Source organism: Diabrotica undecimpunctata, chromosome 4 (genome assembly GCF_040954645.1).
Source record: "Diabrotica undecimpunctata isolate CICGRU chromosome 4, icDiaUnde3, whole genome shotgun sequence".
Classification (NCBI taxonomy): Eukaryota; Metazoa; Arthropoda; class Insecta; order Coleoptera; family Chrysomelidae; genus Diabrotica; species Diabrotica undecimpunctata.
Genome location: NC_092806.1, coordinates 78,471,295 through 78,484,397, shown reverse-complemented (window position 1 = coordinate 78,484,397; position 13,103 = coordinate 78,471,295). Strand labels below are relative to the sequence as shown.

The 13,103-nt window shown below is 33.4% G+C and overlaps 1 protein-coding gene across 3 annotated transcripts in view; it reads right to left on the bottom strand.

The window, feature by feature from the left end:
* Positions 1-13,103, bottom strand: part of LOC140439716 (uncharacterized) — a 241,028-nt gene that overhangs the window by 50,375 nt on the left and 177,550 nt on the right. For all 3 annotated transcript variants that reach the window (XM_072529813.1, XM_072529814.1, XM_072529815.1), the window contains one exon: positions 2,172-2,481. In XM_072529813.1, coding sequence (XP_072385914.1) covers positions 2,172-2,481 — 310 coding nt within the window. The remainder of the gene's footprint in view (positions 1-2,171; positions 2,482-13,103) is intronic.

Below are 13,103 nucleotides of genomic sequence, written 5' to 3'. Positions count from 1 at the left end.
AGCAGGGTCCTGAGAAAACACAAAATAGAGACTGTCTTCAACACCGACAGAAAAATCGCAAACATATTACCATCTGCCAAGACAAAGATTCCCCTAGAAAACCAAGGAGTATACAAAATTCCCTGTGGAGAATGCGATAGAGCCTATATTGGACAGACAAATAGAAGGATCCAAGTAAGACAAGAAGAACATCGCAATGCCATCGAACGAAAAGAAACGACGTCATCCCTAGCCCAGCATTCTTTAGCTACAGGACACAAAATTGACCTCAAACATACGGTAATGTTAGCGAATGTCGAAAACAAGAGGAAACGAATTATCAGAGAAGCCATTGAAATAGAAAAACAAGAAAATAATTTAAATTCTCGAGACGATGCCCAAAGATTGCCAAAAACATGGAAACCAATTATCCCGAAGAATAACGCAAGAACGGAATCGACCAAGACCCCGCCCACTGACCTGCGCACTGGACCAATTACAAGAGCGCGCGCAACGCACAGTAACTACAAAAGCCAGCTGCCTAACACCCGTAGCGTCACTTCCACTCGAACATCGACAAGAAGCAGACCATCCAGAGAGACTTGAAAATGGCAAGTGAGATCTTGCCGAAACGTCGTCAAAATGGTTTTTATCAAAACCAACAACATTTAACGCGGAGTCAAACCCGGAATACCATTGATATATATATATATATATATATATATATATATATATATATATATATATATATATATATATATATATATATATATATATATATATATATATATATATATATATATATATATATATAATATAATAATATATCAAAAATTAATAAAATAATGTTGTTTAATTAAGAAACCGTTATGGGCCCAGCGTTATTCAAAATTTTCGGAGATTGAAAATTCTTTACAAGAAAGTGGCACATTGTCAAATTTCAATCAAATTTTTACGAAATTGTAGAGACAATAACCTAATACCAAAGGGCTTGAAGTTACGTCCAGCATATTCAAGGAGAAGGTTGGAAAACACTGTTACTTCAGTTTATTTGTAGTGGTAATTTTTAGGTTACGTTTATTATTATAAAATTCTATAAAATATTAGAATAAAATAAAGGATTTTACTTAGTTCATTTTAATATTAATCTTGATTCTCTTTCTTCAATGGCGCTACAGCCCAAATCCAACCTTGGCCTTCTTAAAACTATGTCTCCAATGTTGTCGGTCCCGCGCCGATCTTCTCCAGGTTCTCACGTCTAGCAAATTTTGCGCGTCCGCTACTACTTCATCCTCCCACCTTTTCTGTGGCCTTCATTTTAGTCTTGCGCCCTGAATTTTATTATCTAGGGCTCTTTTTGGCAATCTTTTTAGCAGTCTCTATTCTCACTACATGACCAGTCCATCCAAGTCTCTGAAGTTTAACGAATTCTGAGATCGATGCCTCTTTGAACAGTTGGAAAATTCATGGTTGTATCATACTCCGTTTTCGTTAATAGGTCCAAATATCTTTCTTAGGACTTTTCTTTCGAAGACTTCCAGCTTTCATTTTGTGTCTTCTGTCATCACTCATGTCTTCATAACATACTATTGGTCTGATAATAGTTTTGTAGACCCTGATTTTGGATCTTCAGTGCCTATTTTTGAAGCGGAATACATGGACAAATGAAAAGTAAGCTTTGTTTCCCTTTATTTTTTACCTTTTACTATTCTTCTTTGAATTTCTGGTTCTTATCTTCTTGAATAAGATCAGAAAAGGAGGTCAGAAGAGAACCGTGCACAAGAATCTCATGCACATCGAGACCAACGTGTTCGACAGAGTATATTAACAAGAACTGCACGTGAGCAGCATCTATAACACAAAAACAAGTAAGATAGCGAATCATCCGCACATTTACACGTATATCATTTGATCGTCTTGCATTTGGATATGCCCCACATTAATTATTCTGCGCATTTTAAACAATAATTACAAATCAATCAGACATCTAGCAAGATCACAGAAGAACAACCCTCCTAGACGAATCCCTATGTCACAGCCAGTGAAAAGAAGACGAGGAAGTAGGCTAAAACAGGCAGAAGGATGGTGTAGATGATGATGCTAGAAAAATAGGTGCAGCAAACTGGATATTAATCAGATAATTTTAAATCAGTTACTTATCCGTTAACTTAAGGAACTAAAAATACACTTACCATATCTACGTTACTAAGATCTTCAGCTAACAAATTTACATTTGGAAAGTCAACGAGAACTTCCTTGTTTTCAAAATAAGTTAAAAGTTTTCCAGTAATGGTACATTCAAGGCTTTCCGAAAAATTTGGGGTATTTAGTTTAACAACTAGATAGGACCCAGAACATATATCAAGCATTGCTCTATTACAGTTATGTTGATAATATTTTCTATTTTCTTCACAGGTAATTTGATTTGGGTAGTACAGAATCTTGTAGATTAATTGTTTTGAAGAAGTCCATTTTAAAATAGGTTTAGAACTTTGAAAAACTCTGAAACAAGTAGAAATATATTAAATTTTAACGTTAAAGTTTTACTATGTGTGTTAAAATTTTACTCTTTTTATCCTACATTTTTGTGTTGTTAAATGCGATTGTATGGAATTTATTAAATGTGTTGTTTACTAATTCTGGTAACTAATAAACCTATACCGTTACCAATAAATTTATACTACCTAGCTCTACCGAGCAGCAATATTTTTAGATACCGCATTGCAGGAATATAATGGTTCAAAGACGACAACTATTATAGAAGAGCTCGTTTCATAGAACATCTTACATCAACAACACACATAACACGCCTTCTTAACCTGAGATATGATAAACACCGTAATATGCAGGTCCTATAGCTCTTCTTCTTCTTCTTTTTATATAGACATGACTCTGTCTGTTTTCAATGTGCCTCCAGTACATTGTCGTTCCACCGTTTTCGTGGTCTTCCTACTGATCGTCTTCCTATTGGAAAGCCGTCTCTTGCCGTCGTTACTACTCTATTTGTTGTTATTCGGCTTATATGATCGTTCCATTCTACTCTTCTATTTCTTACCCAGTTCTTGATGATCTCCACCTTGAATCTACGTCGTATATCTGTACTTATACCTCTGTCCCATAGTGTCTTACCATCAACTTTTTTAAGTTTTTTCATCTCTGCTGTTTCTAACATCCTTTTTGTCCTCGCTGTGTCAGGTCTTGTTTCTGCCGCGTATGTCATTACTTGTCTTTACCAATATTTTGGTAAATAATGTGTCGATTTCCCAATAATGAGGTCCTATAGCAAAGTACTATATTATTGGAGTTCCTTCTGCATTGCCAAATGCTAATAAGTTATGTACTTTAAATTTTGATAATGGATTTAGTAGATAGTTTCATTTAGAATGCCAATTTTTTGAAATTGATTAAAATACATGCGTTCAATCAATTGAATAAGTTAAATACAGCAACTATGACCAAATGTATTGATTATATTTTTTAAATCACTGGTACCGTTATCAATATCATAATTACCAGCATCATAAACTGTTAATTAGCTATGAAAATGTTAAAATATCATTAGATACTAATGTATAATTATATTGATGACGAAAGTAAATATAAACATACGTATTCTTCTTCTTCTGATGCACTTCATTACTGGAGGTTTGCGATCGCTACATCAAAATGTTCTCTATTTTGCGCCACTCTTGGTAATTGATGAACGTTTATGTATGTATTATGCATATACTTTATAAATAAGAGAAGATGCGTAAATAAGAATCAAATGGTTATTAGTCTCAGTGATAAAGCGGTGGCTGAGTACCTTTTTGTATACATGAAAGGGTGGATAAATGAAAACTATTTTATCTTATATAATTTTTTTCGCTGAATTATGTATACAAATATGTAGTCCCCCATTTCATTTTACATAAGATAGAATAGTTTTCGACTATACACCCTTCCATGTATATAGAAAGGTAACTAGACGAACTCTGTATGATCAGAAGGCTGTATGAAAGATGTGTCCCGGGCTTAAGGAAGATAGGTGAAAGTGCCGTAAAGCTCCAAAAATTGTTCTCTAATTATTCCACTATTGACCATTTCCACAAATCAGAGGAGAAACTAAACAAGCACCTAAATATCTTTCTTTAATTCTTTAATATTTTTCCTATAAAGTGAATGGTGGCTAGATGTTTAGACATCGAAGAATTACTTCGCGTATCTTCAATACGCACTAAAAATATTATATATATATATATATATATATATATATATATATATATATATATATATATATATATACCGATTCGAGCACGGAAAGTTTAACGAATTTGCCCTCCTAGGCCATATATTTGGCCATTTAATTTAATAAAGCGATAGCGGCTTTCGCTAAAAGATTTTATCTTTTACACATTTCGCATAGCGCAGAGGATACAGAAAAAGATATCATATCGTTTTCGTTCACGGTCGCTAAAGCAGGTGGCGCCTTTGTAAGCTAACTACTGTTGTAGTGAAGTTTTGGGAGACATTAATATTTGTGACATCTAGTTTTGAATGAATCGCTTCACGGAGAAGCGCAAAACTGGTCTTTTTAAGAATTTGGTACATAGAAGAAGAAGCGTTTAAGTTTTAGAAATTTGGGAATGGATTTATGGTCTCCGCAGGCTTTAAGGAATGTCAAATCACAAATAAGACGATTCTTACGCAGCAGCAATTTGCTGTATGATTTAGTAAGTTTGTAAAATTCCTCCCCGTAGAGGCGAATAAAATGTTCCGAAAGATTTCCGCGGTTAGTACAATCAAACCTAGAGCTGAGATTAATACTATTGCAAAAATTAATATTAATCTCAACGATCTTACGGGTTAAATCACGTCGATTATCATTGCGTCGAATTTTCGACATCCACTTTGATATCTTCATCAGGGCTTCCGAGGACTTAGTTTCTTGAGCCTCCAGACACTACCACGCTGATCACTAACCAATGCATTACTGGTACTGGAAACAGAGAGTATGAGAGGTCTCCATGTCGTATGCCGTCATATCTTTCATTGAAACAATTTGGCTTTTTTTCAATTTTTATGGCTTTTTGGATAATTCTTGGTTTATAGAAGCGGATGGGGCTTATGGTTCTGGAAGTTTCAAAATCGGGATTGAAATTGCGAACAGAAAGAGAATGTTTATAAATCCTATTTTGGATTCTACGATTTGTTTGGCCTATATAGGATCGGGGCAATCTGCACAAGGAATTTCATAAACTTTGTGTTGTCAATTTGGAATGTTGTCTTTGATTGATCGGACAAGAAATGAAAGTTTCTGTTTGGGGGTAAATATTGTCTTTATTTCTCTTGATTTAAGAATTTTGTCGATTTGTCACTGACATCTTTGATGTAAGGAAGAAAAGCTTTCGTATGATGAGGGTCTGAGTCTTTGGTTGGATCTTTGGAATTAATCTCCCTCTTAATCTCAACCCAACTATTAATAAACGCACACAATGGAGGACTAATGAAATATTGAGTAATGTAAAAACAGACGAGAACAGAAAATTAAAAATACTTTCAAAAGAAAATGGTACAGCAGCAAATGTTTTGAAATAGAAGAACTGCATAAAAAGAATGACACCTTTAATATGTCAATAAGGTGCAAGAAATAACCGGACCATATCAAAGAGTAGAACAGCAACCGGTCCAGATGAAATTCCAAGCGAAATAATCAAACTACTCGACGATAAAGGCAAACATAGGCACAATATCACCTATTTAGGCGAAAATGTTAATGATAACTGGGATATAAGCAAAGAAAAAAACTAAAGAAAATTTTGATTAATAGAGATATTACATTAAACCCTAAAATCAGATTAATATGCTGCTATATATTCTCCACATTGCTGTATCGCATGGATAGCTGGACTCTTACAGCGACACTAATGAAAAAACTTGAGTTCTTTGAGATGTGGATTTACCGACGAATATTGCGGATAATAAATTAAATAGTTCGGCTATGGAATGAGACATCCAGGGAAGTATAACCTTCTAAACCTCATAATACAGAGCAAGATCTCCGGAAAACGACGCCCATGCCGAAGAATTACATCCTGGCTCTGAAATCTCCGAGAGTGGTATCAAAAGACATCCGCTACTATCTTTCGAGTTGCCATAAACAAAATAATTATTGCCAATATGATCGCCAACATTCGATAATCGGACAGGTAAGATAAGTGAAGTTATTAGGTCCACGAATAATATTTTTTAAAAATTTAAACCTTATTTACAAGGCACTTCTTACTACAATGAATGAAATATAAAAAGTGACTCTATACAAATAAAAGCAAAATTTATAATGTCGGTAACGTTTGCTGACACCGCCCTATTCATTTAGTTAAACTAGCAGTTCTTGTTTCTAACTTATATTACATATATATATATATATATATATATATATATATATATATATATATATATATATATATATATATATATATATATATATGTAGACGGTTGCGTTTGGATGATGGTAATTTATATGGGTAAATATGCATAGTGGAATATAAATATTTCCAGCATAGCTCTGAATGGCTTGATTAAGCTTGGGTATACAGTTTACTTTAATTGCTATCGACAATTTACTTCATATATATATATATATATATATATATATATATATATATATATATATATATATATATATATATATATTGTTATGCTATTTAAATTGTATTATATTGCTTACTTAGGAAAAATCCTGTCTATATTTATTAAATGATCTAATCTCCAATGAATCACAATAAATCAGCATTAATTAATTACAATCTCAGGCTATTTAAATTGTACTATTTACCTTTGATCGTGGATTCAAAATATTTTCCAATTGGCTTCCTAATCGGGATAGGTAATATGACCTGAATAAAATACATAGAATTTCAACTGAACTATATGTGAGATGTCCTTTATTTTAATGAAATTTTATATAACAATCAATCCTGTAATATTTGCAATATACTAACTTTAAATATATGAGAAGTTGTTTTCTATCATGGACCCAAATGTTATTTTACATTGATTTTTAATATGTGTTATAACTAAGCTCTTTTTATAATTCTTTTTTTTTTAAGTGATCGCAAAATTAACTGTCTCTATTATTTATTCAATTTATTTAATTAATAAATGAAAATCACACTCCGGCTCTAATGAAAATTGACTGACCTTTCCTTCTCTGCCGTTGCAATTCTGTGGCCACGCCACAACAAAAAAATCCTTTCTCTGCTTCTGCTCCTATTGTGGTCCAGATGACGTACACCTTCCTCCTATCTGTCACTGTATCTGCAACCTAACAACTCGTGTTAGTCTATGCAGCCTCCCTTTGAGCCAATCTCCGCGCCTGTTTACAACTCCAAATGTTTCCGGCTTCGTCTGCTATTAAAATTCTTATACCCTTTGGTTTTCTATCTCTCTGTACCCCGTTCCTCACACTGGTCAGCTTTTACACAGCAAATAAACACACCCGGTAAATTTCGTCTTCGGAACTTCAAACAAACACAAATCACAAAGCTCCTTCCTTCTTGGACGACTAAAACTGACTAACTAACCTTCTTTTCTCTCTCCTATCTCATAGCCAAAACCAACCTCCTTGCATTCAAAAATTGACCAATAAAAATCATACATCTCTGTGACGTATATCGTTACCAACCAACTCTCTCTATAAAACGTCATTCGGGTAATTCCAGAAAACAACCTTCTTTAATTATTCTAACTAAATCTATCTGCTTTACAAATATTTCTTACTAATAGCTACAAACGATACCTGTTTCTCAATTCAATGTCTTTTGTTAATAAACTTTTACCGATATAATCTTTCGGATAGAAAAACCACCGCAAATCCCGGCCTATTGTTTCAAACTTTCTATATACACTTTTATTCCGGGTAAATCCATTCCACAATAACCGACTTATTTAAATTTCTTATCGATAATATTTGAAAGTCTTGTCTCTGAGGCCTAATGAACAATTCTTCGAACAACTTAAAATACATATTTTGTCTTATACAGGATGTTTGAAAATTTATATGCCCGTGTCTTTATGAAATATCAATAATTTTAATTTTTATTTAAGTAATAAAATTTGTATATCGGTTTTTTATTGCTTATGGACATTCAAAAGTGCAACAAATCCCCGCCTTTGTAATCGATAAAATTTATCAATTTATGCAACTAAATTTTCTCGAGGCAAACTAAACGCACTTCCTGTATGCTAGCTGTACTTATGCTACGTATTATCCTGTCCTACTATCTACTTTATACAAATTTAAATCTTCATTCGTGATATTTATATACATCATGGATATTATAAATACCTCTGATCTTTTCAGAATCCATATGTTTCAACTCATAGCTGTTTACTCCATCTTCGTTGTTTACTATGTATGGCCCTTCGAAAACAGGCATCAATTTTGCGCAAATACCGGTCTGAAGATTTGACACTCTTAATGCTCTTACCATTACTTTGTCACCCTTTTGGAAAGTTACTGGTCTTCGTTTCCTATTATGACCCTGTCTCTGGATGTATTTCTCTTCTGTTCTCTTTTGGTCTATCATTCCCGTATCGGTTACCGCGAGATTCCTGTTCATTCCGTGGGTTATTGTATCTGTTTCCTTGGTATGGGCGGTTATTTCCACTCTGATTTTCCCGATCCCTGTTTTCATTCCATCTCTGGGTTCTGGGTTCATAATTCTCTCTTCCGTTCGGTCTATTTTCATATCCCCGTCTAGGTATGAATTCTCGTCTTGTATAATCTCTTCTAAAATTTTGACCTCTATCTCTATATTCTTGGTTTTCTCTTTGTCTATAATTTTCTTGCGGTCTTCTTTCTCTTCTTTCATGCCTACGTGATTCTCTCATTTGCAAAAATTGACATAAGCTGTCAATGTCCTTGTAATTTTGGAGATTTATGTGGTCTTCCAAGGTATCTTCAAAATGTCGCGATATCAACTCTACCAATTGTTCTGATGAATAATTATACTGCAAATGTTTTGCATTATTATAGAGTTGTAATGCGTACATCTTTTCTGATACGCCCATCCTCTCATGGTATTTTCCATTTTGTAACTCTTTATTTACTTGTAGTTGCTGGATTTTTCCCCAGAAATAATTTAAGAATCTTCTCTCAAAATCTTGCCAATTGTCCAATTCTTCTTCCTTGCTGACAAACCAAAGATTTGCCTCTTCTTTGAGATGGTTTCTGATGGTTTCCTTTGCTGTTGCAAACGGTCCTATGTATTTGACTTTTTCCTTTAGGTTATTTATAAAAGGCACTGGGTGTATTTTCCTTATATCCCCGCCAAATCGTACTTTTACGTCTTCTGTGCTATGTACGATGACTTCCTTTCTTTCTACTCCTCTTATCTCCATCTCTGCAATTTTTTTAAATCTCCTTTCCGTTTCTTTCCGGTCTTCTTGTAGCGCATTTTCAAATTTTATTTCTAATTCCTCCAAATTATCTTTAATTCTCATTTCTTGTTCTTTCATATTATTTTTAATTTCATTAATCTCTTCTATTTGTTGTATCAGTTCTTTCTTTATCCCCTCAACCCATCCTTTAATTTCCTGTTCATAGTTTTCCAGACGCTGCTCTATATTGCTCATTGTTTGTTTTGTTTCCCGTTGGTTTTCTTCCATTGTTTGTTTTGTTTCATCCATTATGTGTTTTGTTTCCAGTTGATTTTTATCCATTTTTTGTGACGATTCTTGTATTTGTTGTGTCTGTATTTGCATCATGGCTAATAATTTTTCTAACATCCCTGTTTCTTTTCTTTCCTCCATTATTGTAGCATTTCCTTCATTATCCGATCCTTCATCAATAATTGTTTCCTCTTCTATCTTATCCTCTTTCCTTTCTTGCGTTTTGCTTTGACTCCTTGTGCAATAATATCCCCGCCAAATATAAAATTCTACTGGTCTGTTGCAACAAACGGGACTTTTCCTGTTCAAATGTAATAACTCTTGAGTACGAGTATCAAATTTCAATATCCCACAAATAAATCAGATGGTAAAATATCAAATGTCAAAATCAATCAAATAATTCAAGTATGGTAAAATTATCAAATTTAAATATCACACAAATAAATCAATTATGGTAACCTATAAATTGTCAATATCACGAATAAATCAATTATGGTAAATTGTATCTTAAAAAAAATATATAAATCTTTATGTCCTCAATTTTTACATAATATTTCACTTTATCCCCGGCATATAAACTTTCAAATATCTGCTCGTCTACTCCTATCCTTTCAAATTTGCCAACTAGAAATATTTTTCAAAGCTTTACACGTTGGGGGCCATTTTGTTATGCTATTTAAATTGTATTATATTGCTTACTTAGGAAAAATCCTGTCTATATTTATTAAATGATCTAATCTCCAATTAATCACAATAAATCAGCATTAATTAATTACAATCTTAGGCTATTTAAATTGTACTATTTACCTTTGATCGTGGATTCAAAATATTTTCCAATTGGCTTCCTAATCGGGATAGGTAATATGACCTGAATAAAATTCATAGAATTTCAACTGAACTATATGTGAGATGTCCTTTATTTTAATGAAATTTTATATAACAATCAATCCTGTAATATTTGCAATATACTAACTTTAAATATATGAGAAGTTGTTTTCTATCATGGACCCAAATGTTATTTTACATTGATTTTTAATATGTGTTATAACTAAGCTCTTTTTATAATTCTTTTTTTTTTTTAAGTGATCGCAAAATTAACTGTCTCTATTATTTATTCAATTTATTTAATTAATAAATGAAAATCACACTCCGGCTCTAATGAAAATTGACTGACCTTTCCTTCTCTGCCGTTGCAATTCTGTGGCCACGCCACAACAAAAAAATCCTTTCTCTGCTTCTGCTCCTATTGTGGTCCAGATGACGTACACCTTTCTCCTATCTGTCACTGTATCTGCAACCTAACAACTCGTGTTAGTCTATGCAGCCTCCCTTTGAGCCAATCTCCGCGCCTGTTTACAACTCCAAATGTTTCCGGCTTCGTCTGCTATTAAAATTCTTATACCCTTTGGTTTTCTATCTCTCTGTACCCCGTTCCTCACACTGGTCAGCTTTTACACAGCAAATAAACACACCCGGTAAATTTCGTCTTCGGAACTTCAAACAAACACAAATCACAAAGCTCCTTCCTTCTTGGACGACTAAAACTGACTAACTAACCTTCTTTTCTCTCTCCTATCTCATAGCCAAAACCAACCTCCTTGCATTCAAAAATTGACCAATAAAAATCATACATCTCTGTGACGTATATCGTTACCAACCAACTCTCTCTATAAAACGTCATTCGGGTAATTCCAGAAAACAACCTTCTTTAATGATTCTAACTAAATCTATCTGCTTTACAAATATTTCTTACTAATAGCTACAAACGATACCTGTTTCTCAATTCAATGTCTTTTGTTAATAAACTTTTACCGATATAATCTTTCGGATAGAAAAACCACCGCAAATCCCGGTCTATTGTTTCAAACTTTCTATATACACTTTTATTCCGGGTAAATCCATTCCACAATAACCGACTTATTTAAATTTCTTATCGATAATATTTGAAAGTCTTGTCTCTGAGGCCTAATGAACAATTCTTCGAACAACTTAAAATACATATTTTGTCTTATACAGGATGATTGAAAATTTATATGCCCGTGTCTTTATGAAATATCAATAATTTTAATTTTTATTTAAGTAATAAAATTTGTATATCGGTTTTTTATTGCTTATGGACATTCAAAAGTGCAACAATATATATATATATATATATATATATATATATATACATATATTTTTGTATATATATATATATATATATATATATATACATATATTTTTGTATATATATATATATATATATATATATATATATATATATATATATATATATATATATATATATATATATATATATTAAATGGCCAAATATATGGCCTAGGAGGACAAATTCGTTAAACTTTCCGTGCTCGAATCTGTATCAATAAAGTGTTATCATCATTTCGGCCTATCCCAGCCTCATCAGACACTTGGGCTGATACAAATTGAAACTCGGAAAGTCCAACGAATGTCTCCCAAAACTTCACTACAACAGTAGTTAGCTTACAAAGGCGCCACCTGCTTTGGCGACCGTGAACGAAAACGATATGATATCTTTTTCTGTATCCTCTGCGCTATGCGAAATGTGTAAAAGATAAAATCTTTTAGCGAAAGCCGCTATCGCTTTATTAAATTAAATGGCCAAATATATGGCCTAGGAGGACAAATTCGTTAAACTTTCCGTGCTCGAATCGGTATCAATAAAGTGTTATCATCATTTCGGCCTATGCCAGCCTCATCAGACACTTGGGCTTATACAAATTGAAACTCGGAAAGTCCAACGAATGTCTCCCAAAACTTCACTACAACAGTAGTTAGCTTACAAAGGCGCCAGCTGCTTTGGCGACCGTGAACGAAAACGATATGATATCTTTTTCTGTATCCTCTGCGCTATGCGAAATATGTAAAAGATAAAATCTTTTAGCGAAAGCCGCTATCGCTTTATTAAATTAAATGGCCAAATATATGGCCTAGGAGGACAAATTCGTTAAACCTTCCGTGCTCGAATCGGTATCAATAAAGTGTTATCATCATTTCGGCCTATCCCAGCCTCATCAGACACTTGGGCTGATACAAATTCAAACTCGGAAAGTCCAACGAATGTCTCCCAAAACTTCACTACAACAGTAGTTAGCTTACAAAGGCGCCACCTGCTTTGGCGACCGTGAACGAAAACGATATGATATCTTTTTCTGTATCCTCTGCGCTATGCGAAATGTGTAAAAGATAAAATCTTTTAGCGAAAGCCGCTATCGCTTTATTAAATTAAATGGCCAAATATATGGCCTAGGAGGACAAATTCGTTAAACTTTCCGTGCTCGAATCGGTATCAATAAAGTGTTATCATCATTTCGGCCTATGCCAGCCTCATCAGACAATTGGGCTTATACAAATTAAAACTCGGAAAGTCCAACGAATGTCTCCCAAAACTTCACTACAACAGTAGTTAGCTTACAAAGGCGCCATATATATATATATATATATATATA